The sequence below is a fragment of the Heptranchias perlo genome, chromosome 2, assembly GCF_035084215.1.
Source record: "Heptranchias perlo isolate sHepPer1 chromosome 2, sHepPer1.hap1, whole genome shotgun sequence".
Taxonomy (NCBI): domain Eukaryota; kingdom Metazoa; phylum Chordata; class Chondrichthyes; order Hexanchiformes; family Hexanchidae; genus Heptranchias; species Heptranchias perlo.
Genome location: NC_090326.1, coordinates 71885013 through 71912872, shown reverse-complemented (window position 1 = coordinate 71912872; position 27860 = coordinate 71885013). Strand labels below are relative to the sequence as shown.

The following is a 27860-nucleotide window of genomic DNA, read 5'->3' as shown; positions in this document are numbered from 1 at the left end:
GTCCTTCCAGTACGCCGATATTCAACACGGCAGCTCTGGCAGGAGAACAGGAGCCCTGCCTAATTGTACCTCCTTTTACTGAATTCATATTAAGGAATTCTATTGACTGTTCCAGTTAGAACATAATGCTCTACTACTATGCATCATCTTAACCAATAAGAATTGGCAAATTTGTGTGTTGTGATGCAAGTGAAAATGAATAACGGGGGTGAGTTTTAAGACATCTAAATACAGTATTTCTTGATTGAACTCATACAAGATGAAAGAAGAAGGCGTGCAGAAGAAATCAGAAGGAACCGCCGAACTGTCTACACCCACCATTATATCAATCATATCTGCAGACCCTAGTACACCTACATGGCAATGATCAAAGCTCCAGGACAATAGGAATCCAGTTGCAGAGCAATGACATTTTCTACAAGTACATCTGTAACCAACTTGCGCCATAGAGATGATACTGCCAGTGGCAGCCACAGCCATCTCCGCCCTCAACTTTTCCGTCTCCATCGTCTTTTGGGCTAGAATAACAATCAACTGTAACATCAGTCAATGTGCTGCCCTCACATGGATATAACAGGTTATGATACTTATGCAGTCAGCATTTTCATCTGTTTCCACTTAACAGGAACAGCAGTATGATATGGTTCCCTAATGTCACCACACTGCTGCACTTCCCACAGTAAAGGGGCCGTGTGGCCATCCAAGTGCCAGGTTCCTGCCCTTCCTCTGCCACCACCATTTGGTCCTCTACACCTGTGCAAGTTATTCTTGCTACCTTCTCAAGTTCACTAACCACATCCTCAGGTGTAGCTGCGTTGTTGCTTGTAAGCACTGATAAGAGAGACATAACTGCTGTGAGGTGCTATCTTGTTCTGGACTTCTGTCGGTGCTGGCTGGCTGCTCATCTATGACGTTAGAAAAGGGACAAATGTTAGAATGATGGCTCCAAGACACACCTTCAAAAAGAACTCATTATAACAACAAATAACCTGCATTTATATAGTACCCTTAAACCTCCCAAGACACCCAACAGAACAGAGGCATAATCAAAAAATGGACATTGAACCAAAGGAGATACTAGGAATGGTGACCAAAAGCTTGGTCTAAGATGTGGGAGAGGGAGGTGGAGAGGCAGAGGAAGGGAATTCCAAAGCATGAAACAGAGGTAGCTGAAGCTATGGCTGCCAATGGTGGGCCGAAGGGAAGCGAGAATGCAGAGGCCAGAGTCAAAGGATTGTAGAGTTTGTGGGAGAGGAGGTTACAGAGATAGGGAGGGGCAACCCCATGAAGGGATTTAAATAAGAGGAGGAGAATTTTAAAATTTGAGGTGTTTTTGGAGCTACTGTAGGTCAGCGAGGACAAGGACAATAGGTGAGTAGGACTTGGTGCAAGATAGGATGCCGACAGCAGAGATTTGGATAAGGTGAAGTCTATGTAGCGTGGAGGATATTGGACCATCCAAAAGAGTATTGGAATAGTTGAGTCTGGAGGTAACAAAAGCATAGATGAAGGTTTCAGCAAATGAACTGAGGTGGGGGCGGAAGTGGGCAGAGTTAGAGGTGAAATCTTTGTGATGAAGCAATACAGTTGTGATGTTTGTGTGGTTTTGTGTATGCCTGTGTGGGAATGAGTGAGACGTGGAACCAGACTTAATAGCTGGATGGTACCAACTCTGACTCTGAGCTTGGGGAGATCTATGGCTTCACCTTTCCCTGCTCCTTCCATATTGCTTTGTGTCAGGATATCCAAAGAAATTTAGGGCTTATAATTTCTGAGTCCTGCAGTTCAGATCTGTTCCCTTGTATTATGTGCCATCTCGTCGTGCAAGCAGAAAAGTAGTCCTGACATGTAAGCTGAAGGAATACCTAAATAGTGAAAGACATGTGCACAACCTGCAGCTGATCCTATGCATTAGTAAGTAAGAATGCACCTTTCATCCAGGCTATGTTAAAATTATTTTAGGAATGAAGATCCTTGAAGATTTGACTGCACCAAGACTTTCAATATTAAGTTGAAGCTTCAATGTTTGCCCCGCTGGAGTATTGATATGGATGAGAAGCAATGAAAGAGCTGTAAGGTTGTGAGAGGGATGGGCACGGGCGAGCAGTAAATGTGGAACAGGTTGACAGGCAACACGTTATGGTGTGCATATCTGGCCCTTTAACCTGTTAAGTGAGGTTGTTGGTAATCTTACCTTGTCAGTTTTGTTTGGGTGTGCCATCTTCTTCTGCATCAGTTCCCAGGTTCTGCGAGTAGTGCACACAATGTTGAGCTTAACGGCCATCACTTGTCCTCTGGGGAGGGTGTCCTGGAGTGTCAAACAGGGCTACCCTCTGCATGCAGCAGCATCTCCACTTTGCCAGCCATCACTTACCCACAGGCTGTTTCTTACGTTTGTTTTGCCAGCAATTGGTTTTTGCAGGCCACTTCTTTCCCCCCATACAGCCTTTAGAAAGGCTAAAAAATACACATTGGTGTATTTCACATCATTCCATTCCTGCCGCATCTCTCCTAATGTGACTATGGAGCTATTGCAATTTTTCAGTTTTAGGTGGCAAGCAAATTTTTGGCATCTGTATCTGTGACAGTTCTTCCATTGCACACAATAAATCATGATACATTGGGCTCGATTTTCGCACCCCCGAGCGGGTGCGTTCGTGGCGGGGGGCTCCGAAAATCGGGGATTCCCGGGGCGGGTCCGGAGCCCTGCTCCAACCCACCCACTTCCAGGTTCCCCAGTGACGCGCTGACATGTGCGCGCAGCCCCCGCATGTGGTACTCCCGCCGGCAATTAAAGCCGGCGGGATGCCACTTAAAGTAATTATTTTGATACTTCAGGTCGTTTACAGACCTGATATTTTAGGAGGGGTGAGATTTTCAAGTCAACTGGGACTGTTTCCCGTACTGGGGGAAACACTCCCAGTTGAAATGGACGTGTTGCAGCCTGTGGCAGTTGCAAAGGTCCATTTGACAGGTGGGGGGGCGGGGGGAGTGGGGTTGACCCTCACTCATTGCAGGAGGCCGCTCTGTCACTTTGGACAAAGTTTGGCCTCCACCACCCTCCTCCTAACAATAAAATTCACCAACTTGCACACTTACCCCGGTGTCCAGACACCTTGCGGAACCCCTCAAATATACATCTTCCAGATGGGGGCCACCGTAGCTGCAGTCACGACCTCCTCGGAGGACGAACAGCATCACCAGCCTCGCCGGTGAGTTGATCAGAAATTAAATAGAAGTAAAAACCATGACAAACCCTCAAACACCCTTGTGCATCCCCTTCATGCTCAACACGTTTACCTTACGCTTCCTACTGCACATATGTGATTCATGCCCTATGGCTGCAGCATAGGTAGTGGCAGGTTGGATGAGGCTGATCGTGAAAGAGATGCACGAGGGGGTGAGTATGAGAGAGCCATGAGGTTGTATGAGGATTGGGTTGAGTGGTAGTGAGGGGATGAGTACTGGCAAGGTAAGTGCAGGTAAGATGAGGATGAGCTTTGAGTGGGTGTGAGGAGTGATGTGATACAGCAGTGTTGGCAGTGCAGAAGGAGATGTGGGGTGGGGGCGGTGATGTGGCAGACAGAGTGTAGGGGAATGAGTGAGTGTACTCACTTCGGCTGACCTACTTAGGTCATTGAAGCGCCTCCTGCACTGTATGCAGGTGCGTGATATGTTGGTGGTGCTGGTGACCTCCTCTGCCACCTCGAGCTAGGCCTTCTTGGTGGCAGAGGCAGGCCATTTCCTCCCGCCCGCCCGGGGGGGGGGGGGGGGAAAGAGAAGGGAGGGAGGAGAAGATCTCTGTCCTCCCCCTCACCCCATCCAATAAGACCTGGAGTGAGGCATCATTAAACCTGGGAGTACCCTTCCCCCTGGGCTGCTCCATGCTGTAATTTTGGCTCCTTTCTACAGCATCAGTCAGTGGAGGACTGCCCCTTTAAATAGGGCTCCTCCAGCTGACAGCCTATGCTGCGCATGCGCAATCTGCTCGCTGCGCAGCTTTCCAGCGCGAAACCTGGAAGCAAAGGTAAGTACCTTCAATCAAGCTGCAATCGTGTGCGGAGCACCCCGATTTCACTGGGCGCATTACCCACGCGCCCAGTCGACCCCCCGCTGCCAACCCGCCGCCTTCCTAATATCGGGCCCATTGTAACAGTCATTCAGTTCATTAAATCAGTTCCTTACTCAGCTCTCGATTTAGACTATTGTCTAACTGCTGGTTTTGGTGATTCCTTCCCTAAATACCTTTGCAATAGCTCCAGTTTAGTTCACATCATCTTCAGCCACCTCCATCTACAACCATACGTGTGTAATATTCCCCATCCCAGTCTCTTTAATGCCAGGATTAGTTTCATTTTTCCTGGTTATTTCTACCACTGCCCAGCCACTCAAATTTATTTCTATCTATAGCCCCTTGTCCTAAATACCATTTTGAGAAAGAGGAAACATCAGAAGAAAATAAAGCAATAAAATTAATCAATGCATTTATTCCAAAGGCAACCACTATAACTTTGTCTCTGGGATAAATATAATGCACAGAGACTTTTCCCCCTGAAAGGAAAAACAGGAGCAAAGAGAAAACAGGCTGCTTGAAAGAAGTGATTTTGAATTTCATCAAACACTTTCCATCTGAGAATTTGATTTGTATCTGAATATACTGGTAGTAAATAATTCTATTTATATAATTTGAGTTTGTATATTTTCTTTTTAAAACATTTTTTATATACACACAATTATTTTCCATTCGTCAAGATAACCTTTTGGCTCACCAGTGTACTCTTCAGCATCAATTTTGTTAGACATAATTTTTATTAACATAAAAGCCTTTTAAATCTCAGTGCTTCAATTTCAGAGGCTAATATCACTAGTACTTATTAAAAGCATTCAATTACAGGAATCTGTTTTGTAACAAAAATGATCAAAAAGGTTATCAGATAAGAGATGTGATTTTGTGTCCACTAGTGTTCCATGCTGATCTATGTGGGTGTATGTTTACCCTTTCATGCAATTGTTTTTCACACTGCCTACCCATTTACAAAGCAATTTTTATTGTTGTATACACACGTATGTACGTTTTTTTTTTATTACACAGATACACAAGCATATATGTGAGGGAGAAATGTAGTATCCAATGTATTCTTTTCAGCTATTTATGATTGTTTCAAATAACACTTAAGCATGTTTGAAAGAATAGTGCCAAAGTAAATAGTATAAACCAATTGACCAAAGGCCTCAAAATATTGGTAGATTTATTATTTTATTTCCTAACTTACTGAACAGTGTATTGACGCTTGGCACTGTGCATGTAGCATAATGTATGAAATTCACACTTACTTTAAGAAATGTGTCATTTTCATAAACATGCACTACATTTTGTTTATGTACAACAGAATTAAAGCACATTTCTTTAGAAGATAGTTAAAAGTATTTTCTTCTTACATCTGCATTAAGGGTGATCTCAGCCAGGAAGTATTGGGAGCACTACAGTGTTCCTCGGTTAGCGAGTTTAAAGACAAAACAGGCCAGAGCTCCCTCATATGATTATCATCAGAGGTGCCTGCAGAAAAGTGTGTCTTTGCAGATGTCAGATGAGCATAGGATCAAGTTTCGTTACAATACCTTCCCCCAGCCCCCCATGACAAACAACCAACCAACATGCATTATCTAGGCTTTGAAAGAGCTATCCAATTAGTCCCACTCCTTTCCCTAGAGCCCTTTAATCTTTTCCTTTAAGTATTTAGCCAATTCGCTTCTGAAAGTTAATACTGAATCCACTTCCACCACCCTTTCAGGCAGTGCATTTCATATCATAACTCGCTGCATAAAAAAGTTTGTCCTCATCATGATTCTTTTGCTAATTACCGTAAATCTATGTTCTCTGGTTACTAACCCTCCTGCCAGAAAAAACAGTTTCTCCCTATCTACTTTATCAAAACCCCTCATAATTTTGAACACCTCTATTAAATCTCCCCTTAACCTTCTCTGCTCTAAGGAGAATAATCCCAGTTTCTCTAGTATCTCCACGTAACTGAAGTCCCTCATCCCTGGCACCATTCTAGTAAATCTCCTCTGCACCTTTTCCAAGGTGCTTAACTCCTGAAACAAGGTTTGAACCAACAACCTCTGCTGAGGAAGGGGAAAGCCCCCGAAAGTTTGTGGGATTAAAAATAAAATCGTTGGACTATAACTTGGTGTTGTAAAATTGTTTACAATTGTTAACCCCAGTCCATCACCGGCATCTCCACATCTTGAAAATTAGAGAAATCAATACACTCCACCATAACGTGGAAGGCTACTACTCACAGAAAATGGATGTTTCTAAACTCTAGCTTTGCTTGAAGGTACTTCACTCTTAAATTCAAAGTTGACACTGTAACATCAACAAATCCCAGACTTAGCTGAGTCATTAGGTGCTGCATTATTGAAAGACAAGCTGAAACATTTTGAAAGCTAGACACCAACTGGCAGTCTCAGAGATGCCATAGGATGGCTAGAGTGGGGAATGGAAAAATACTACAACAGTGCGGTAGAGCGTGCTTTTCTGAGGATGGAACACATTATAGGGCTTTGTATTACATGCTAGACCTGACTCAGGAGTGCTCAATGCTAAAATTGGGTGCTTGCAACGTCAAAGTGTTCTACTCCAGCACTAACATCCCTCACCTTGAGCACAAAATTTATCCAAAAAAAGGGAAAAAACCTAAACTGCTATGTCACTGCATTGCATATTGTATGCATCAAAACCACATTTTATTTTTTAAAAAGGTTAAGCAGATCTAGAAGAGATTATAAAACACAGAATTAGGACATAATCTCACAGGGAAGTGAAAGCAAATGGAGTGAGATGTTATTTGGTGTCACAATAACACCAACTTTACCAGACTCAATAGCAATCAGCAACAGACAGGATATCACACCAAGGAGAGTGCATTATCACTTTTTTTTTCACAGGTCTGAAAGACCCAATCCTCATCAGTTATTTAAGTTTTTCTCAAAAGTGCTCAGCAGTTTGCAAGCACTTCTTACAAGCGTAGGAGCAGCAGCAAAGGGTCATCCACATAAAATCTGAATTTTTGTGGTCACAGTTTGATCTCAACAATGGTGTGCGCTGCTGGCTAGTAGGCACTGTTTTATGTTACACTCTACTTTTTCTACCTTTTGCCTAATCTCCTCAATCCCACATTCCTTCGGCAACAGAGAAGTAAGTGTGTGACCTGCTTTCAGGTTCTGCCAATGCCACTCAATTAGGAGGCAACAAGAGTGGACAGGAACAAATGTACTCTCCAGTTTCACCTTTCTATGAGGGGAAAGAAGTCAGGCTGACTTGAGCTTCCAGTAATGCCAACAGAGGGAAGAAGTATTGAGTACTATAGTAAGGATTTGTCAACCTTGGTTCAAACTATTAAAAGGGCCAAAACCTGGTTCAGCAAAGAGAAATTCTTCATGTAGAGCACATCATTGCTTTTGTCAACATACACAAAATAATGGCTTCAGCATACCTCTCTGCCTCTTCATCCTTCAGAATCTCTCTTTTGGACATACATTCATCCAGGCTTGATTCCTGCAATAAAAAGAACATTTTAAAAGGAGGATACAACAAAATGAAATGTGCTCATGCTATTTCACAATGAAAATTCAAATGCACAATTTTACTCCTTGCAAAAAAAAGCTCACACAGGTCATGTGACTTGTATGATCCTACCATTTAATAGTCTTTCAATTACACTATTACTTGAGCAATGATTAGGGACGACTTTCTTACAAACTCCTCAGTTCTTAATTGCAATAAAACTTTGTTTTATTTATTTGGTGCCAGGTTTCTTTACTTTTCATCTTTACAGCTCATCGACAAAATAATTAGTAAAAAAAATGTTTTAATATCAACTTCTTATAACATCAAACTATTCTGTTAAAGATATCTGACAAAGAACAAAAAATTCTTCTGTGCACTACTTTTACTGTATTGGTTAGCACATTTTCACCAAATTCCTGAATGCTCCATTTTAATAGGTTAAAAACTAACACTGAATAGCGGTCAGCTGCAAGAACCTCCCCCTCCAAAATATCTTGGTAGAGCAAGCCTTTAGGTCTCCTGATAAGGTGTTGATACTTACTGAGCTGCTTCACCAAATGGCTGCCCCTCCCCTCTAACTTTGGTATTCTGAAATTGTCCATCAATTATGTTCCTCACTCACAAAGGAACTAATTGTTCCAGTGTGTATGATTCTTATCTTATGGGATGGGAGTTACTTTTAGCAACACCTGATTTATATGGCTAGAATGATTGATTCCATACTTGAGTGTTGTACATATGGATCTGACAATACCATAATGCAGTCCTGAAGCACCTGTGGTGCATTTTGCTGTACATTAGACTAATTAAGGCTCTAAACATTGGTTAAATGAGGTAATGGCCCCATAATGTGCCTATATAAAATGGGCAGTATATAGAGTTTTTTAAAAATTCATTCATGGGATGTGGGCGTCACTGGCAAGGCCAGCATTTATTGCCCATCCCTAATTGCCCTTATTAGGTGGGGAGTTCCAGGATTTTGACTGAGCGGCGATATATTTTCAAGTAAGGATGGTGTGGGACTTGGATGGGAACGTGCAAGTGGTGCTGTGTTCCCAATCAAGCGGGCTGCTTTGCAATGATGGTGTCAAGCTTCTTGAGTGTTGTTGGAGCTGCACTCAGCCAGGCAATTGGAGAGTATTCCATTACACTCCTGACTTGTGCCTTGTAGATGGTGGAAAGGTTTTGGGGAGTCAGGAGGTGAGTCACTCGCCGCAGAATACCCAGCCTCTGACTTGCTCTTGTAGCCACAGTATTTATGTGGCTGGTCCAGTTAAGTTTCTGGTCAATGGCGACCCGCAGGTTGTTGATGGTGGGGGATTCGGCGATGGTAATGCCATTGAATGTCAAGGGGAGGTGGTTAGACACTCTCTTGTTGGAGATAGTCATTGCCTGGCACTTGTCAGGCGTGAATGTTACTTGCCACTTATCAGCCCAAGCCTGGATGTTGTCCAGTCCAGGTCTTGCTGCATGTGGGCACGGACTGCTTCATTATCTGAGGGGCTGTGAATGCAACTGAACACTCTGCAATCATCAGCGAACATCTCCACTTCTGACCTTATGATGGAGCAAAGGTCATTGATGAAGCAGATGAAGATGGTTGGGCCTCAGACACTGCCCTGAGGAATTCCTGCAGCAATGTCCTGGGTCTGAGATGATTGGCCTCCAACAACCACTACCATCTTCCTTTGTGCTAGGTATGACTCCAGCCACTGGAGAGTTTCCCCCCCCCCCGATTCCCATTGACTGGAATTTTACTAGGGCTCCTTGATGCCACACATGGGCAAATGCTGCCTTGATGTCAAGGGCAGTCACTCTCACCTCACCTCTGGAATTCAGCTCTTTTGTCCATGTTTGGACCAATGTTGTAATGAGGTCTGGCACCGAGTGGTCCTGGCGGAACCCAAACTGAGCATCGGTGAGCAGGTTATTGGTGAGTAAGTGCCGCTTGATAGCATTCTCGATGACACCTTCCATCACTTTGCTGATGATTGAGAGTAGACTGATGGCGCGGTAACTGGCAGATTGGATTTGTCAGGGCCCACAGCCTTTGCTGTATCCAGTGCACTCAGTCGTTTCTTGATTTCAAGTGGAGCGAATCGAATTGACTGAAGACTGGCTTCTGTTATGGTGGGGAATCTCGGGAGGAGGTCAAGATGGATCATCCACTCAGCATTTCTGGCTGAAAGTGGTTGCAAACGCTTCAGCCTTGTCTTTTGCACTCACGTGCTGGGCTCTGCCTTATTGAGGATGGGGATGTTCTTGGAGCCTCTACCTCCCGTTAGTTGTTCAATCGTCCACCACCATTCAGAACTGCAGACCTTTGATCTGATCCGTTGGTTGTAGAATCACTTAGCTCAGGCAAAAGCATGCATGTAGTTCTGTGTTGTAGCTTCACCAGGTTGGCACCTCATTTTTAGGTACGCCTGGTGCTGCTCCTGGCATGCTCTTCTACACTCATCGGACCAGGGTTAATCCCCTTGCTTTGTGGTAATGGTAGAGTGAGGGATACGCCAGGCTATGAGGTTACAGATTGTGCTGGAATACAATTCTACTGCTGATGGCCCACGGTGCCTCATGCATGCCCAATTTTGAGCTGCTCGATCTGTTCTGAATCTATCCCATTTAGCATGGAGGTAGTGCCACACAACACGATGGACTGTGTCCTCAGTGTGAAGACAGGACTTCATCTCCACAAGCACTTTGCAGTGATCACTCCCACCAACACTGTCATGGACAGATGCATCTGCAACAGGTGAATTGGTGAGGATGAGGTCAAGTAGGTTTTCCCTTGTGTTGGTTCGCTCACCACCTGCCGCAGGCCCAGTCTGGCAGCTATGTCCTTCAGGACTCAGCCAACTCGGTCGGTAGTAGTGCTACCAAGCCACTCTTGGTGATGGACATTGAAGTCCCCCACCCAGAGAACATTCTGTGCCCTTGCTACCCTCAATGCTTCCTCCAAGTCGTGCTCAACATGGAGGAGGACTGATTCGTCAGCTGAGGGAGGGCGGTAGGTGGTAATCAGCAGGAGGTTTCCTTGCCCATGTTTGACCTGATGCCACGAGACTCCATGGGGTCCGGAGTCAATGTTGAGGACTCCCAAGGCTACTCCCTCCTGACTGTGTACCACTGTGCCGAGATGGTGATGGAGGAGCCTAGCAGACTGAAAAGGTATGATTCTGTGAGTATGGCTATGTCAGGCTACTGCTTGACTAACATCTGGGGAATGGTGCCAAAATTCGGAGAGTTGTTCCACAGACTAGTGAGGAAGACTTTGCAGGGTCGACTGGGCTTAGTTTGCCGTTGTGGTGTCCAGTGGCTAGTGGTCCGATGCCAGGTGGTCCATCCGGTTTTTGTAGCAGGATTGTAGAACGGAGTGGCTTGCTAGACCATTTCAGAGGGCAGTTAAGAATCAACCACGTTGTTATGGGGCTGGAGTCACAAAGGCCAGACCGGGTAAGGACAGCAGGTTTATGACAATCCGGTAGTTTCATGGTCACCATTATTGATACTAGCTTTTTATTCCAGATTTTTATTTTTTTTATTAACTGAATTTAAATTCCCCAGCTGCCGTTTCTCCAGATTAACAGTCCAGGCCTCTGAATTACTAGTCCAGTAACATAACCACTATGCTATCGTCCTTCCCATATATATGTCCTTCCTATATATTGGGTCCTTTCCCTTAAAGTGGACTCATTGGTTTTGAATTGTCATGAGTAGCTGCTGTTTGTTTCCATCCATTCTAGGGTTTCTTTGCTATTTAGTGGTTTTACTGTTTTGGAGAGTACATTTGTTTCTCCAGGGACTTCATTCAGCACTGCCTATATAGAATGTATGGGATATCCCTTTGGGCTTCACTTTGTAGTTGCAGCTTATGGAAGCATGACACAAGTGTGTGTTTGCATTTGAGATGATCAATTAAGACCCACTCTTATGCTGCCATCTGTGTTCACAAGGCCAGACAATCATGCTTGGACACGTCCTAAGCCGCTTTTATACAGAGACTGCAATTTCTCAAGGAGTCAGTAACATAACTATACACATTTCTGCAGCCAAACTTGAAATCCACCTCCAGAACAGAGATGACTCTGAGTGTTGGTCACGACAACAATTACACCAATGGATCACTCCAAGCAACTGAAGGAGAAATCTGCTAAATCTTGCAACCTGCAGTGCACAATTGTACCATGCAAGGCACAGATCCCTTGTTTGACCAGTGATTTCTTTTCATCCATTTCCCTATGGAAAATTGGCAGCAACATGGAAGGTCCCTGCATATTTACCATCCAACTGGACTGCCCAAAGTGCAGGGCATTAGTGATGACATGCATGTGGCCTTAGAGACCTTTACTCTTAAAAATACACCCTCCATGAACTGAAGATATTCCACTCCATGAATTTGCAGCTAATCTGTGAACATACGCAAAGTTATGTAGGTTAATGCCAGTTACCATGATTTATTCATTTTACTCCAATGCCACCTTTATTTCAAGGGCAGGAAGGCTGGATGGATAGTAAATTAAGGCGATCCACTACAGCCATAACTGCTTAACCCATTGAGACACCCAAGGAGAATTTTCTCTACCAGCATCTTGGTGAAGCTGACCTGACTCCACTAAGACCCGGCTATCCTAAAATAAAGGTTCAGATGCCTGGACTGATCCAGCCAAGGTATACAAAATTATTGTTGCCTACTGCATGCTACACAACTTCATTATGAAGCAGGGCCTGCTGAAGCAAGCAGGCAGAAAAAGACAGGCAACTAATGGTAGAAAGTGACCCCACGCAGGAGAGAGGGGACTTCTCTGCACAAGGAACTGGCTACTCAGCAAGTCAAAAGGCAGGCTTTAATAGAGGACACATTTAGTTAAGTGCCTGAAGCATCCAGGACACAATAGCCATCTGCACATATGTCCAACACTCTTGCTAAACAAAGCATCACCTCCAATGGCACAGTCATGCATCAAAACCCATGGAGAGCACCATTTCACCCAACTACCTTAATCTGCCCAAAACAACTGTCAAACACATTCCAGTATTAGGCATTCTAACTCCTATTAACCCTCAAAGTGTGTGGTACAAATGTGTTCTTGTTCAGTCTTTTACTCTGTTGCTCCCCCTTACTGAAAATGTATGGTATGTGTCTTCTACTTCCTAACTCTTTCCAAGTGTTCCCCAGTGGGAGGTGGATGTCTGCCTCCAAAGATAGAGGTGACTCAGCATCTCCTTGTGCTAGGTCAATAGATGGCCCTGCAACCGGCACAAACATTGATATGTCTGTTTCCTCGGCCTATATGCTCAGTGACACATCGGTCAACCTTTTAAGTAGGGCAATAGCGTGATAACAATGTGGTTTTGTCCTGGGAGACAGTTCCATCATCTGTGCCAACTCCTGTTATGCCCTGCTGCTGTACATTCCCTCAGCATGTCCTGAATCTGTGTGGGAGCTGAATGCTGAGTAGCAACAAGTTAATGAAGCCCTGCACAATCTGGTTCCCCAACATGTTGAACACAGAGGAGACAAGCTGCTGTAGATTGGGGCTCTAAAGACCGTGGACTCCAGTCATTGAATCTTTTTAGGTCCTCAGCCAAGGAGGGCGCCACTGTGACAGCGTGGTGAGCCATACTCTTAATGATTGACTGAGCTGCAGACCGATGGTCATGGTAGAGATATAGGTTGTGGACTCCTCCATAGGTGCTTTCAAGCAGTATACACATCACAGTTTGGCAACAATTAAATGACTACATGAATTGCTAATGCTGAGCTAAAAGTGCATTTGTAAGCAGGCCTTACGAGGTCAATCCTGGGCTCAGCAGCTGAAGGAGCCCTTCAGCCGGTATATTATGACTCCTCCATTTCCACATTCACTTGCACCTCCTCATTTGTGCAAGTGATTCACCAAGACCTATTCCTGCAATTCAATAATTGATCCTTTCCCCCACCATGATAATGCTTGCCCCAATAGGAGTGGGTGAAGCAAGGTGCTGTGAGGTCTCAGATGAGGTTGGGCTTTGCTCCTCCTTTTCTTCAACACAGGGACAGAAGAATACCATATGTTAGAATACTGGTAGTACAATATTCTTTGAAACAGAGCTTACATGACAAGACATTGTAGTGTGCTATTCTGCAGTGCATGCCTGTGTGCAAGAGAATGAATGAGTAAGGGAACAAAGAGAAAGAATGAATAGCAAAGAAAGCAGTGAGCTTGTTTAAGGGAGAAAAAAAGAGGGGGAATTTAGCCTCAACTTCTCCCACACACTCTCTTGGCTCCACCCAGAATCTCCAGGGCCCTCTCCTCATAAAAGGTCATGGCTTGCAGGTTGGATTACCATATTTCCCCACCCCCTTAACAGGTTGCAGCACGCTCACAGTGCGAAGTATGGTCGTCGCCTGCAAGCAGATAGAAAAGGGACATATATTCAAATAAGAAACGAGAGAGAATATGTACATCACCCAGCATCCAAGAGCAGCAGTCATCTTGTGTTAGAGTGTGAACATGCAGAATGCAACTACTTTGTATGGTAGCATGCTTAGTGTTTGTTGCTCGTCACATTTCATGGGCCACAGGACAAATGTTTTGTTATGCCAGCAATGCAGAATGCCCTGGTGCAACATCAACATGCCTACCCATTTGGAAAGCACATGAACAGTTGCCAGATTGCTGTATCAAGCTCACAGAGAAGTGCTGTTAAGAATCGCTGCAAGACAACATTGTAAAATTGAGCAAAAATATTAGTACTTATCTGAGCAACCTTCCCAAGAGCAGCAAGTTTCTTCCTCAACTGTTCCCAGGTTCAATGCATAGGTGAGACCGCATTAACATTTGTTCTGCTACTTCCATCCAGGCTGCTCTTCACTGGAGAGTGGCACACAGTTCCACAAAAGGAACCTTTCTTTCCAGGACTTCCACAGCTCCTTCACTGAATGGAACAGTGCTGAGGTGCCTTGCTCCAACCATTTTACCCATTCTTCTGTAGCAGGACAACTTGAATAGTGATCGGTAGCTAGTTAAGAGCTGTTGGTGCCAGATAACTTGCACCCTTGACCTGCTGCCACTCCCAGCACATCATGCACTATGAAACAATGTAAGATAGGGTAGTGGCTTGCGCATAAGTTGCTGTAAAGGATTTATTATTTTGGATGGAAATTATGAATTTGAGTCAGTATTAATCAAAGATCAAGAATGCATGGAAACAATTGCAATGATGAACGCAAGGTTAAACATGGCACAACTATTACTGAAAAATAAAAAAAATGAAAAAATGCAATAGGCAATAGAGTCAAAAATATGTGTTATTCTTCAGCTAAACAAACAATAATCAAGAATGTTGCTGGAGAGTAAAAAAAAGAGTAGCCAAAGTGGCCACAATGAGGCTTTTATTTACAGCTAAGGAGAGGTCAATTAGGAAGCATAGTTCAAAATTCGTCAAGGGTTGAGTGTCCCAGGAGATTGCTCCAATCAAATATGGTAGATAATCACACCTGCATGTGGATACTGATGAATGAGAAAAAATACTAATCTTTCGAAGAACGGGGAAAGAGTAATGCACAATGAGGAATAAGCAACACAAATTTACATCACCCCCTCCCGTAACAAAATGTCGTACCGTGTTGAAAGGATGTAGCTCTGTACCCAATTCCGCAAACAAACAAGTTGGTAATCACCACCTGGCTGTCTGGAAAGAAGTGGGTGGAAGCCAGGCATATTTCTATATTAGTGGTTTGGAAAGGGGAGGGGTTCTGATGCATGGTAAAAGGATATTATTGACATCATTGATGAGATAGAAATGATTTATTAAGTATATGTTCCTTAACAAGATTCTGGAAACTAAATTTAAAAAGTATGTGCGTAAACTAAGTTATACTTGTCCCAAACGCTTACTACACAAAACCACAGTTATTTACCTAGTCACCCACACTTCACCTATGCCGCCACCCACAGATACACACGGCCATCTGAGACACCCACGTAGTCACTCACATTTATCACACAAAACACCCACATAATCATTGACCTTTGTCTCTCACTTTCACCAATTTTCATCACTTGGATTCATGCTTTCACACAAACATGTGCAATTTTATTTCATTCATCTGCAGTTAACCTTGAGAAAATCAGAAATTTAAGATTGTAAATATAACAGGGAAGCAACTGCATTTAACGTGGCATTCCACTATCTGTCACAATCTAACAGCAGTAATCAGTGCAATCTTTAAATAGAAGCTACTACTTGAAGCTTACATTTACAAGAGAAGAAGCTCGTGGCGAGCTCACAATCTTAAGCCACTTTTATATTGTTCTTCAGCTGCCAGGTTCTGTAGCTTATCTCTCCCTCAGCCGGTGGCATATTGGTGTAATCTTGCCAGGAGAAACAACACTGACGTGCTCTTGAACAGCCAGATAAAGGGTGCATCAAGAGTTAGTCTGGTAATGAGAATAAAGGCTGAGCAGAGTGATATGTTAAAGGGTGCATGAGCTCAGGCTACCTGGGGCATCAGGTGTCCATAGCCTGCACAGTGAGGTGGTATAGTTATTAGCACAAGCTTTTTTTACAAGTCAAAATCAGCTGTCAGACAGGAACTGGAAGTGTTCAGCCAGATAGTGGTATTGGGGACACATCAAAAAGATTTACTAAAGGCAGCCCATGACATCCTCTTGCAGGACATCAGTGGATAAACTATACAATAGACACACTGTTGCCCACTTTAGTTGGTATCTCTAAGGACATGCTGAATTGTGTAAAATGCATGATCAATGTCAGCATATGGGAAAACTGGGCAATTGCAACACCACCATTGCAACTCTTACCCACTATTAATGGACCTTCCAAGTGGGTGGGCAAAGATATTATGAGTCCCATGTCTGTCAGGAATCAATTAGGGACATGGTACATATTAACCATAGTAGACTATATGTCTGTATCCAGACATGATAACACGCGCTTAATGGATGGAGATGCTGTGGTTAATGCATTGTTTAAAATAAATCGGGTGCCACCGAAGAGATAGTTTTCTAATCGGGGGCTAGGTTTATGCCTCAACTTGGCAACAGTATCAAATAAAACAACTTCAATCTACCCTGTTCCATCATCAAATGAGCTGGTAGAGACTCCCATTCTGTGCACATTCACTGAGGATAACCTAAATGACTGGGATAAAACTTTGTCATATTTATTGTTTGCCTACAGGGAGGTTAAAAATCCAAGAATCTATAGGCTTCTCCTTTTGAATTACTATACGGATGTTGAGTGCACGGTCCATTAATGCTATTCAGAAAAGTCAGAGAAGTCCTCCGATAATGTGCATGCGCTCAAATTGAAGGATGACCTGATTTTGGCCGAGCGCACACAACAGAATCTAGAACTGGTGCAGGAGTGCCAGAAAAGCTGATAAGACCCCAATGCCAGACCAGGAGTACAAGGTAGGCCAGGGCATGCTAGTTCTACTACCAATGAGGCATAACAAATTACAAGCCCACTGGCTGGGTCTATACACAGTGTGGAGAGATACGATGTGGTTGATAACATGTCAAGATACTCAACTGACTACATAAGAACTGGGTATATCATGTGAATGCTAAAACCTAACCTTTCCAGTGATGGTCACCCTATGCACCATGGCCACCCTGGAGAAGGCTGAGGAAGGAGAGATTAAAGACCTCTTATTTTGATACTTAATGGGGTCCAGGACAGACTTTCTATCTGCAACAGGTATCCGAGGGAGGAGTCCAATTCAGTTCAAATACGAGCAGCCTGAGAGTTTTGTTTGATTGACAGCTGTGTTTGAATTTAAGAGGTACATCAACAAATTTCTATTCTCTGTCAAATTTTAAAAGTATATCTCAGTCTGTCGAGCTGTCCGAAGTCATCAGAGATATAAATAGCAAGGGAGCTTCCGTGGAAAGCTGGGAGCAAACCACCATGTAAGGTCAATTTTCAGGATCTTCCGCACAGGTGAAAAGCTCAGCAAACATGACTTTTTAAAAAATCTTCCGAGGAGGGCTAGTAAAGCCTGCAACTACTATAAATCTACATGGTGTCATTGCTGCTATTCACTTACCCATTTACTGTTTAATAAATCTGTTTGGCAGTTTATAGCCTAAGCCACAATCGGGTAAAGTGTTCATTCTACCACCATCTGAAGTCACATGAGGGCACGGGATTATAAGCTGTAAGCCGAAATACAGTGAAGGGGGTTTTCATTTTGACTCCTAGGTTCCCTGCAAATACCTAGACACAGGGCAGGTAAAGGCATAACCCAGTTTGTAGGGAACAAGGGCTTGCCTATGGGAGTGGTTTGAAAGGATGAACCTGAGATAAATATTTCAAGTAAAAGTTCAAAGCATAACTAAACGGGTTTCTCATCTGCTAGTGGCCTTATTGAGACTAGAAAACATGCTGCTGCTGCTGATGTGGTGTCATAAAGTAAACACTGTCATCTTCATAGTGATCTAATAATACAGTAACTACTCCAAAATGTCATGCCAGACTTGTGCATACACAGAATGTTGGGCCTTTGCAGTGCAGCCAATTTACATGATAACTGGTTGCACATTACAAAACTAAATTCAAGCCAGCAGCTCCGTTTGCTCACTCTTCCGAGATCCAAGCTAATGTGAAGGCATCTTAGATAATGCCCACAGATGCTATTGTTAAATGGTAACAAGTTATGATGCTCTAAGCGGTTACTGCAATTGCTCTTTCATAATTTAGTGAAATGCATCACAATGGATTTAAATGGTCACCAGCCACAAACATCTAAGCCTACAAGCACCACTTCTTACAAAATTTTTATCATTTAAGGGAATCACCGTTATATCTTTCACTGTAGTGATCCTAAGTTAAAAGAACATTTTGAAATTGAGAATATTTTGAGGACAGAATGTTTTTCTTTAAAAAGTTTACCAGCATGCTTAGCAAGTTTATGGTGAAAGTAAAAGGTGCTGTGAGAGAGAGCAGAATTTTTGTTTTGATCCTGATCCAGAGTCACTAATGCAATAATAGGCCAAACTATATAAAAAATGGCTACTTCCAACAAGGAGAACATTTCATCACAGGAAAAAATAAGACACGGTACTTATAGTCTAGATAACAGGAAAGTGTGCATGAGCAACAACTTATCCAATGAAAGCCTGAATTAGACTAGAAAATAGGCAGAAAATCTTAGTGCTCCTGAGAGAATGTGAGAAAAGACTTGTCAATAGCAGAGAGAAAAATGCCACTGAAATTAGTTTTTTGATCAATGGTACTGAAAGGGTTACAAGAAAAGTACTATATTGTCCATTACATTTTTTTTTTTATTCGTTCACGGGATGTGGGCGTCGCTGGCAAGGCCGGCATTTATTGCCCATCCCTAATTGCCCTTGAGAAGGTGGTGGTGAGCCGCCTTCTTGAACCGCTGCAGTCAGTGTGGTGACGGTTCGCCCACAGTGCTGTTAGGAAGGGAGTTCCAGGATTTTGACCCAGCGACAATGAAGGAACGGCGATATATTTCCAAGTCAGGATGGTGTGTGACTTGGAGGGGAACGTGCAGGTGGTGTTGTTCCCATGCGCCTGCTGCTCTTGTCCTTCTAGGTGGTAGAGGTCGCGGGTTTGGGAGGTGCTATCGAAGAAGCCTTGGCGAGTTGCTGCAGTGCATCCTGTGGATGGTGCACACTGCGCCGGTGGTGAAGGGAGTGAATGTTTAGGGTGGTGGATGGGGTGCCAATCAAGCGGGCTGCTTTATCTTGGATGGTGTCGAGCTTCTCGGGTGTTGTTGGAGCTGCACTCATCCAGGCAAGTGGAGAGTATTCCATCACACTCCTGACTTGTGCCTTGTAGATGGTGGAAAGGCTTTGGGGAGTCAGGAGGTGAGTCACTCGCCGCACAATACCCAGCCTCTGACCTGCTCTCGTAGCCACAGTATTTATATGGCTGGTCCAGTTAAGTTTCTGGTCAATGGTGACCCCCAGGATGTTGATGGTGGGGGATTCGGCGGTGGTAATGCCGTTGAATGTCAAGGGGAGGTGGTTAGACTCTCTCTTGTTGGAGATGGTCATTGCCTGGTCGTTAACTGCTAGGACTGGGCATTAATGCAAAATAGCTATCCGGCAATGTTAAAGGCTTAAAAATTCTTGCTTAGATTTTGTTCAAGTAGGTTTTTTTAAAAAAAGGATTAGATCACCATCTAGTGGACAGATATACAACAACTTACATTTAGACAGTGCCATGGTGCTTCCAGGAGAGTAATAAGACTGCTTACCTGCAGCCCACATTTCCAGAAATATTCCTACAGTCTGCTCTCCCACAGATCAGTGAGAATGCTGAGGCACCGCCCTATGCAAGTGGCAGGGGCAGCATTGAAGAAGTGCATATTTTCCTCTCAGGATTACAGCATGCCTGCTCCCTCACCACTTCCTCATTCAGTCCTGGTGCCGCAAAGCCAGCAGTGCCAGACGGTCCTGGCAACAGCTGAGATATCAGTGTGCAGCCAAGCCTTCCCAGGCCCGAGCTCAGAGGTTGCCGGTCACAGTCAGCTCATGTGCCCTCATTGGAGGCCAGCAATAGCGTAGAAGGCCAATGACAGAGGTCAGAGTTGCAATCGGGCAAAGAATTAAAGTAGCGAGCAACCAGTGCTCAAGGGTCACACTTGCAGATAGAAAGGTGTTGTTCAGCAAAGTGATCACCCAATCAGCGTTTGCTCCTGTGAAGCTCAACACAAGGAACAGCACCTCATCTTTATACTAGGAATCTCCCATTGGTACATGGTTGGCAGGGTGATGTGCATCCCTGGTGTCTACCTACCTTTTTCTTCCAGCACACTCCCAGCCTTCCACTTTGTCAGTTTCTCTATGCTTCCCTCCCCTTCCGTTATTCTGCTTAACCACACATACATTCTTTGGGTCTTGTATATAGAATGATACAGCACAGGAGGCCATTCTGCCCATCGTGTCTGTGCCGGCTCTTTGAAAGAGCTGTCCAATTAGTCCCATTCCCCTGCTCTTTCCCCATAGCCCTGCAGATTTTTCCCCTTCAAGTATTTATCCAGTTCCCTTTTGAAAGTTACTATTGAATCTGCTTCCACCACCCTTTCAGGCAGTGCATTCCAGATCATAAGAGCTCGTTGCAGAAATTTTTTTTCCTCATGTTGCCTCTGGTTCTTTTGGCAATTGCCTTAAATCTGTCCCCTCTGCCACTGGAAACAGTTTCTTCTAATTACTCTATCAAAACCAATCATGATTTTGAACCCCTCTATCAAGTGTCCCCTTAACCTTCTCTGCTCTAAGGAGAACAATCCCAGTTTCTCTAGTCTCGCCACATAACTGAAGTCTTTCATCCCTGGTACCATTCCAGTAAATCTACTCTGCACGTTCTCCAAAGCCTTGACATCCTTCCGAAAGTGTGGTGCCCAGAATTGGCCACAATTCTCCAGCTGGAGCCTAACCAGTGTTTTATAAAGGTTTAGCATAACTTCCTTGCTTTTGTACTCTATGTCTCTACTCTATGCCGTCGTACCTCTCGCACACTCCGCAACCATCTCGTACACCAACTCTACAGCAGACGCCGCAACCTCGAAACCAAGATAGAGTCCATACTCTCAACCTGTACTCAGGACACAGCAGACCAGCTACGAGACACCGCCAAACAGACGAGGCAACGGAACTACGCTGCCTACATGAAAACCAAGAGTAGGAAGCTTGAGAAACTCGGCATCACCACCAGCATCGACCAAGCTTCCCCCGGTACCACAGTTGCAACCACAGGGAAGTCTATAGTCAATTTGTCCGCCCACACCCTTCAACCAGAGGAAATCGAAGTTCTCAGCCGAGGGCTCAATTTCTGCCCCACCACCAGAATGGACCCCATCGGTCTAGCGGTGGACACAGAGGAATTCATCAGGAGAATGAGGCTCCGGGAATTCTTCTACAAATCCCAAGATTTCAGCAGCGAACCCAATGAGACAAAACGATCCAGAACAGCAGACAGAGGGATCTGCGGTACAGCAATCAAAGAAAGTCAAACTGGACTCCTCCAGAGGGTCGCTGCCCTAAGCTTGACATGTATGCTCAAGCTGTCAGGAGATGCGTCAATGCCAGATTCATCAGCCGCACTCAGAAGACAGTCCAGAATGTCACCAGAGCACAACGCCATCGACGCTCTCAAGACCAACCGCAACATAGTCATCAAACCAGCAAAGGAGGAGCCATCGTCATACAGAACAGAACGGACTATTGCAAAGAAGCATACCGACAACTGGACAACCAGGAACACTACAGAAGATTACCCGCAGATCCGACCAAAGAACACACCCACCAGCTCAACAAACTGATCAAGACCTTCGATCCAGACCTTCAAAGCATCCTACGCACTCTCATCCCACGTACTCCCTGCGTGGGAGACTTCTACTGCCTCCCAAAGATACACAAAGCCAACACACCCGGACGTCCTATCGTATCAAGCAATGGAACCCTGTGTGAGCACCTCGCTGGATACATCGAGGGCATCTTGAAACCCATCGTACAGGGAACCCCCAGCTTCTGTCGCGACACTACAGACTTCCTACAAAAACTCAGCACCCACGGACCAGTTAAACCAGGAACACTTCTCACCACGATGGACGTCTCGGCACTCTACACCAGTATCCCCCACGATGACGACATCGCTGCAACGGCCTCAGTACTCAACACCAACAACAGCCAATCTCCAGACGCCATCCTACAACTCATCCGCTTCATCCTGGATCACAATGTCTTCACCTTCGACAACCAGTTCTTTACCCAAACACACGGAACAGCCATGGGGACCAAATTCGCACCCCAATACGCCAACATTTTCATGCACAAGTTCGAGCAGGACTTCTTCACTGCACAGGACCTCCAACCAACGCTATACACCAGATACATAGACGACATTTTCTTCCTATGGACCCACGGTGAAGAATCACTGAAGAGACTACACAATAACATCAACAAGTTCCATCCCACCATCAAATTCACCATGGACTACTCCTCAGAATTGGTTTCTTTCTTGGACACACGAATCTCCATCAAAGACGGGCACCCCAGCACCTCACTCTCCCGCAAGCCCATGGACAACCTCATGATGCTCCACTTTTCCAGCTTCCACCCTAACCACGTCAAAGAGGTCATCCCCTATGGACAGGCCCTGCGAATACACAGGATCTGCTCAGACGAGGAGGAACGCGATGGACACCTACAGACGCTGAAAGACGCCCTCGTAAGAACGGGATATGACGCTCGACTCGTCGATCGACAGTTCCGACGGGCCACAGCGAAAAATCGCATAGACCGCCTCAGAAGACAAACACAGGACGCAACCAACAGAGTACCCTTCGTCGTCCAGTACTTCCCCAGAGCGGAAAAACTGCGCCATGTTCTCCGCAGCTTTCAACATGTCATCGATGGCGACGAACATCTCGCTAAGGCCATTCCCACGCCTCCACTACTCGCCTTCAAACAGCCACCCAACCTCAAACAGACCATCGTTCGCAGCAAATTACCCAGCTTTCAGGAGAACAGCATCCACGACACCACACAACCTTGCCACGGCAACCTCTGCAAGACATGCCAGATCATCGACACAGATACCACCATCACACGAGAGGACATCACCCACCAGGTACATGGTTCATACTCCTGTGACTCGGCCAACGTTGTCTACCTCATACGTTGCAGGAAAGGATGCCCCGGAGCATGATACATTGGCGAGACCATGCAGACACTGCGACAACGGATGAACTGACACCGCGCAACAATCGCCAGACAGGACGGTTCCCTCCCAGTCGGGGAACACTTCAGCAGTCAAGGACATTCAGCCACCGATCTTCAGGTAAGCGTTCTCCAAGGCGGCCTTCGAGACACAAGACAACGCAAAATCGTCGAGCAGAAATTGATAGCCAAGTTCCGCACCCATGAGGACGGCCTCAACCGGGATCTCGGGTTCATGTTGCGCTACATGTAACCCCACCAGGGAAAAAAAAGTTATCTGTTTTTAATACAACTGGTAATTCTCTCTCTTTCGGATGGCTCTCTCTCGCTCTGGCCGTTTGTATATTCAGTTGTCTGGGGTATCTAAGGTTTCTCTGTCTGAACACTATTCAATTCATTTGATGGCCTTGATAACAGGTAGTTGGAAAGATTATCTGTAATCACCAGGCATTGTTCTATGACTATATATGCGGTAATTTTCAATGAATCTCGACACTCACCTGACGAAGGAGAAAGCCTCCGAAAGCTTGTGATTTTCAAATAAAACTGTTGGACTATAACTTGGTGTTGTAAGATTCCTTACATCTATTTATAAAGCCAAGGATCCTGTATGCCTTCATAACAGCTGTTTCAACTTGTCCTGCCACCTTTGAAGATTTGTGCATGTACAGCCCCAGGTCTCTCTGTTCCTGCACCCCCTTTAAAATTGTACCATTTAGTTTATATTGTTTCTTCTCATTATTCTTACCAAAATGAATCACTTCACACTTCCGTGTTAAATTTAATCTGCCACGTGTCTGCTCATTTCACCAGTCTACATCCTCCTGAAGTCTGTTACTATCCTCCTCGCTGTTTGCTACATTTCCGAGATTTGGGTCATCTACAGACTTTGAAATTATGCCCTGCATACCCAGATCCAGGTTATTAATGTATCAAAAAGAGCAGTGGTCCCAAGACTGACCCCTGGGGGACACAACTGTACATTTCCCTCCAGTCTGAAAAACAATGGTTCACCTCTAGTCTCTGCTTTCTATCCCTTAGCTAATTTCATCGAGTCTACAGCACAAACAGGCTATTCGGCCCAACTGGTCTATGCTGGCGTTTGTGCTCCACACAAGCCTCCTCCTTCCCTACATCATCCAACCCCATCAGCATTCCTTTCACCCTCATGTTTATCTAGCTTTCCCTTAACTGCATCAATGCTATTTGCCTCAAATACTCTGAGTGGTAGCACGTTCCACATTCTTACCACTCTTTGGGTAGAGGTTTCTCCTGAATTCCCTATTGGATTTATTAGTGACTATCTTATTTACGACCTCTAGTTTTGGACTCCCCCACAAGTGGAAACATTTTCTCTACATCTATCCTATCAAACCCTTTCGTTATCTTAAAGGCCTCTATCAGCTCACCCCTAAACCTTCTCTTTTCTAGAGAAAGGAACCCCAGCATGTTCAGCCTTTCCTGATGAGCATACCCTCTCAGTTCTGCTATCATCCTTGGGAATCTTTTTTGCACCTTCTCCAATGCTTCTATATCCTTTTTATAATATGGGGGTCAGAACTGTGCACAGTACTCCAAGTGTGGTCTAACCAAGGTTCTATGAGTTTAACATAACTTCTCTGCTTTTCAATTTTATCCCTCTAGAAATGAACCCCAGTGCCTGGTTTGCTTTTTTATGGCCTTATTAACCTGCATTGCTGCTTTCAGTGATTTGTGTATCTGTATCCCTAGATCCCTTTGCTCCTCTACCCCATTTAGACTCCTTATCCAAGCAGTAGGTGGCCTCCTTATTCTTCCTACCAAAAGGCACCACCTCACACTTATCTATATTGAAATTCATTTGCCAATTACATGCCCACTCTCCAAGTTTATTAATGTCTTCTTGCATTTTGATGCATTCTTACTTTGTAGTAAATACACTCCCAATTTGGTGCCGTCTGCAAATTTTGAAATTGGGCTTCCGATTCCCAAGTCCAAATCGTCAATGTAAACTGTGAACAACCACCGTGTGGTACCTTATTGAAGGCCCTTTAAAAATCCAAATAGATTACATCTACTACATTACCCTCGTCTACTCGGTTACTTCTTCAAAGAATTCAATAAGGTTGGTCAAGCATGACTTTCCCTTCTGAAATCTGTGCATTCGTACCCAGCAGCCACTACCCCTTTAATCCCATGGGCTTCAATTTTGCTAACAAATCTATTATATGGCACTTTATCAAATGCCTTTTGAATGTCCATACACACCTCAACCACACTACCCTTATCAACCCCCTCTGTTACTTTACCAAAGAACTCAATTAAGTTAGTCAAACAAGATTTGCCTTTAATAAATCAGTAATTCATTAACCCATATTTTTCCAAGTGCCAATTAATTTTGTCCCAAATTACTGTCTCAAAGTTTCCCCACCACCAATGTTAGGCTGACTGGCCTGCAGTTGCTGGTTTATCCCTCTCCCCTTTTTTGAACAGGGGTGTAACATTTGCAATTCTCCAGTCCTCTAGCACCATTCCCATATCTAAGGAGGATTGGAAGATTGTGATCACCCTTTTCCACCCTTACTTCCTTCAGCAACCTAGGATGCACCCCATCTGACTAAGTGACTTTTCTATTTTGAGTGCTGCCAACCTTCTTAGTACCCCCTCTTTATCTATTTTTATTCTATCCAATTTCTCTACCATCTCCTCCTTTACTGTAACATTGGCAGCATCCTCTTTAGTGAAGACAGATACAAAGTATTCATTTAGTACCTCAGCCATGCCTCCACAAGATGATCTCCTTTTTGGTCCCTTATCAGCCCCACCCTTCCTTTGATTACCGTTTTACTATTTATATGTTTATAAAAGACTTTTGGGTTCTCTTTTATGTTAGCTGCTAATTTATTCTCATACACTCTCTGACTCTTATTTCCTTTTCAGTTCTCCTTTGTACTTTTTGTATTCTCCACTGAATTATGAGCCTGACATTTATCATATGTCTTCTTTTTCTGTTTCATTTTAATCTCTGTATCTTTAGTCATATAGGGAGCTCCGGCTTTGGATGCCCTTTCTTTCCCACTCATGGGAATGTGCCTAGTCTGTACTCTAGTCTCTTTGAAGGCATCCCATTGCTCATTTACTATTTTACTTGCCAATCCTTGACAGCACATATCTTTCATTTTTCTCATTTCTCTCATCATACCTCCTTTCGTCTTATGCCATCATCATTTGTCATTTTATCACCTCCTGTTCTCTACCTAATGACTTTACAGATCTTTTTTTTTCTTTTCTTGTGATTGTAGTCATTTTCCCCACCCCTTTTTCCCTTATTCTGTACCTCCTTATAAGTTGTTCATCTGTAACTTTTTTTTTAAAAACATTTAATTTTCACAATTAAAATGGTATGACCACTTGAATAGTACCTTGTTGTACAGGAATATAGGCAATAATTCATGAACGAAACCTTCAATTTACCTTCAGTTTGCAATTGTGTAGTTCTACTCTAAGGAAATTGCATTCCCGTTTAAGGATCTCCAACTCTTGCTTCAGGGTGTGCATCTTCAGTTCATTATTTGATTTTTCTAAATCCCAGGAATTCTGGGTTCTGTGCAGATCATCCATCACTACAAAACAATGAAAAATAAATACTATAAAAGACTTAGCTGACAAAAATTACAGAAACTGTCTTGCCTTCTTTATAAAGAATTTATCAAAGATCTCTATGCGTTTGTAATAAAATTCCTCCATCAAAAACTTGAAGTTTCATGTTTTGTAATGAGTTTTAACCTCTGTATTTATGTTAATTTTCTTAAAAGTTTGGATTAATATTAGTAAATAATGAAGAATGTCTCTTCTCTCCATTCTCTCCCTGTCCATCTCCATTTCTTGACTGTTCCACTATCAGCTCACCCACCAGTACTAGTTCCTGGATTGTTTGATCCCAACTGTGTGATGGACCCAACATAATTGGTGTATTCACTAACAGCTGACAAGATGGTTCAGGTTTTCCAATCGTAACATCAATGGCAGCTCATTTGTTTTCAACGGGATACGATCGTTATTATGGTCAGAAAATTTAGATCATTACATACAATTTAAAGGAAAATTTCACCATTAGGGTAGGAAAGGGGAACAAGTATTTTTAATGTAAATTACTTCCTGCCATAAATACTGTTAAGTGTAATGGAGGATACCACGTCCCGCAATGAGTATTTTACCACTTACCTTGTGTGAAAGTAACCCCACAGAGACTTGTTATCTCACATCTCTCAAATGATGTGGGTGACCCACTCAGTCTTCTGCCAATGCTATTCTCATATAGCAACTGGAAGATTTACAAAAACCCAATGATTCACTCTCTTAGTTCCCTTCCTAAGAGGAGATACCTGGTCTCCACTCAGCAAAGCTGAGAACTGGGCCTCAGGAGAGGAGAATTAAACCTGGATTACTTGACTCAAGTGCTGCACATTGGTACTTTACTTCAAGATGGAGGGAGGTTAGGGTAACTGTGACTTGAACTTTCATAATGAAATGTAAATTTTTATAACAAATATAACTGCATAACATATTACACTTAACCTGTCAACATTGAATAATATCTC

The 27860-nt window shown here is 43.9% G+C and overlaps 1 protein-coding gene across 1 annotated transcript in view; it reads right to left on the bottom strand.

Annotated features, from left to right (window-relative positions):
• azi2 (5-azacytidine induced 2) overlaps window positions 1-27860 on the bottom strand; it is a 76194-nt gene that overhangs the window by 24692 nt on the left and 23642 nt on the right. Inside the window, exons 5-6 of the mRNA XM_068002750.1 lie at window positions 26734-26882; window positions 7500-7561 (exon numbers count right to left, since the gene is read on the bottom strand). Coding sequence (XP_067858851.1) covers window positions 7500-7561; window positions 26734-26882 — 211 coding nt within the window. The remainder of the gene's footprint in view (window positions 1-7499; window positions 7562-26733; window positions 26883-27860) is intronic.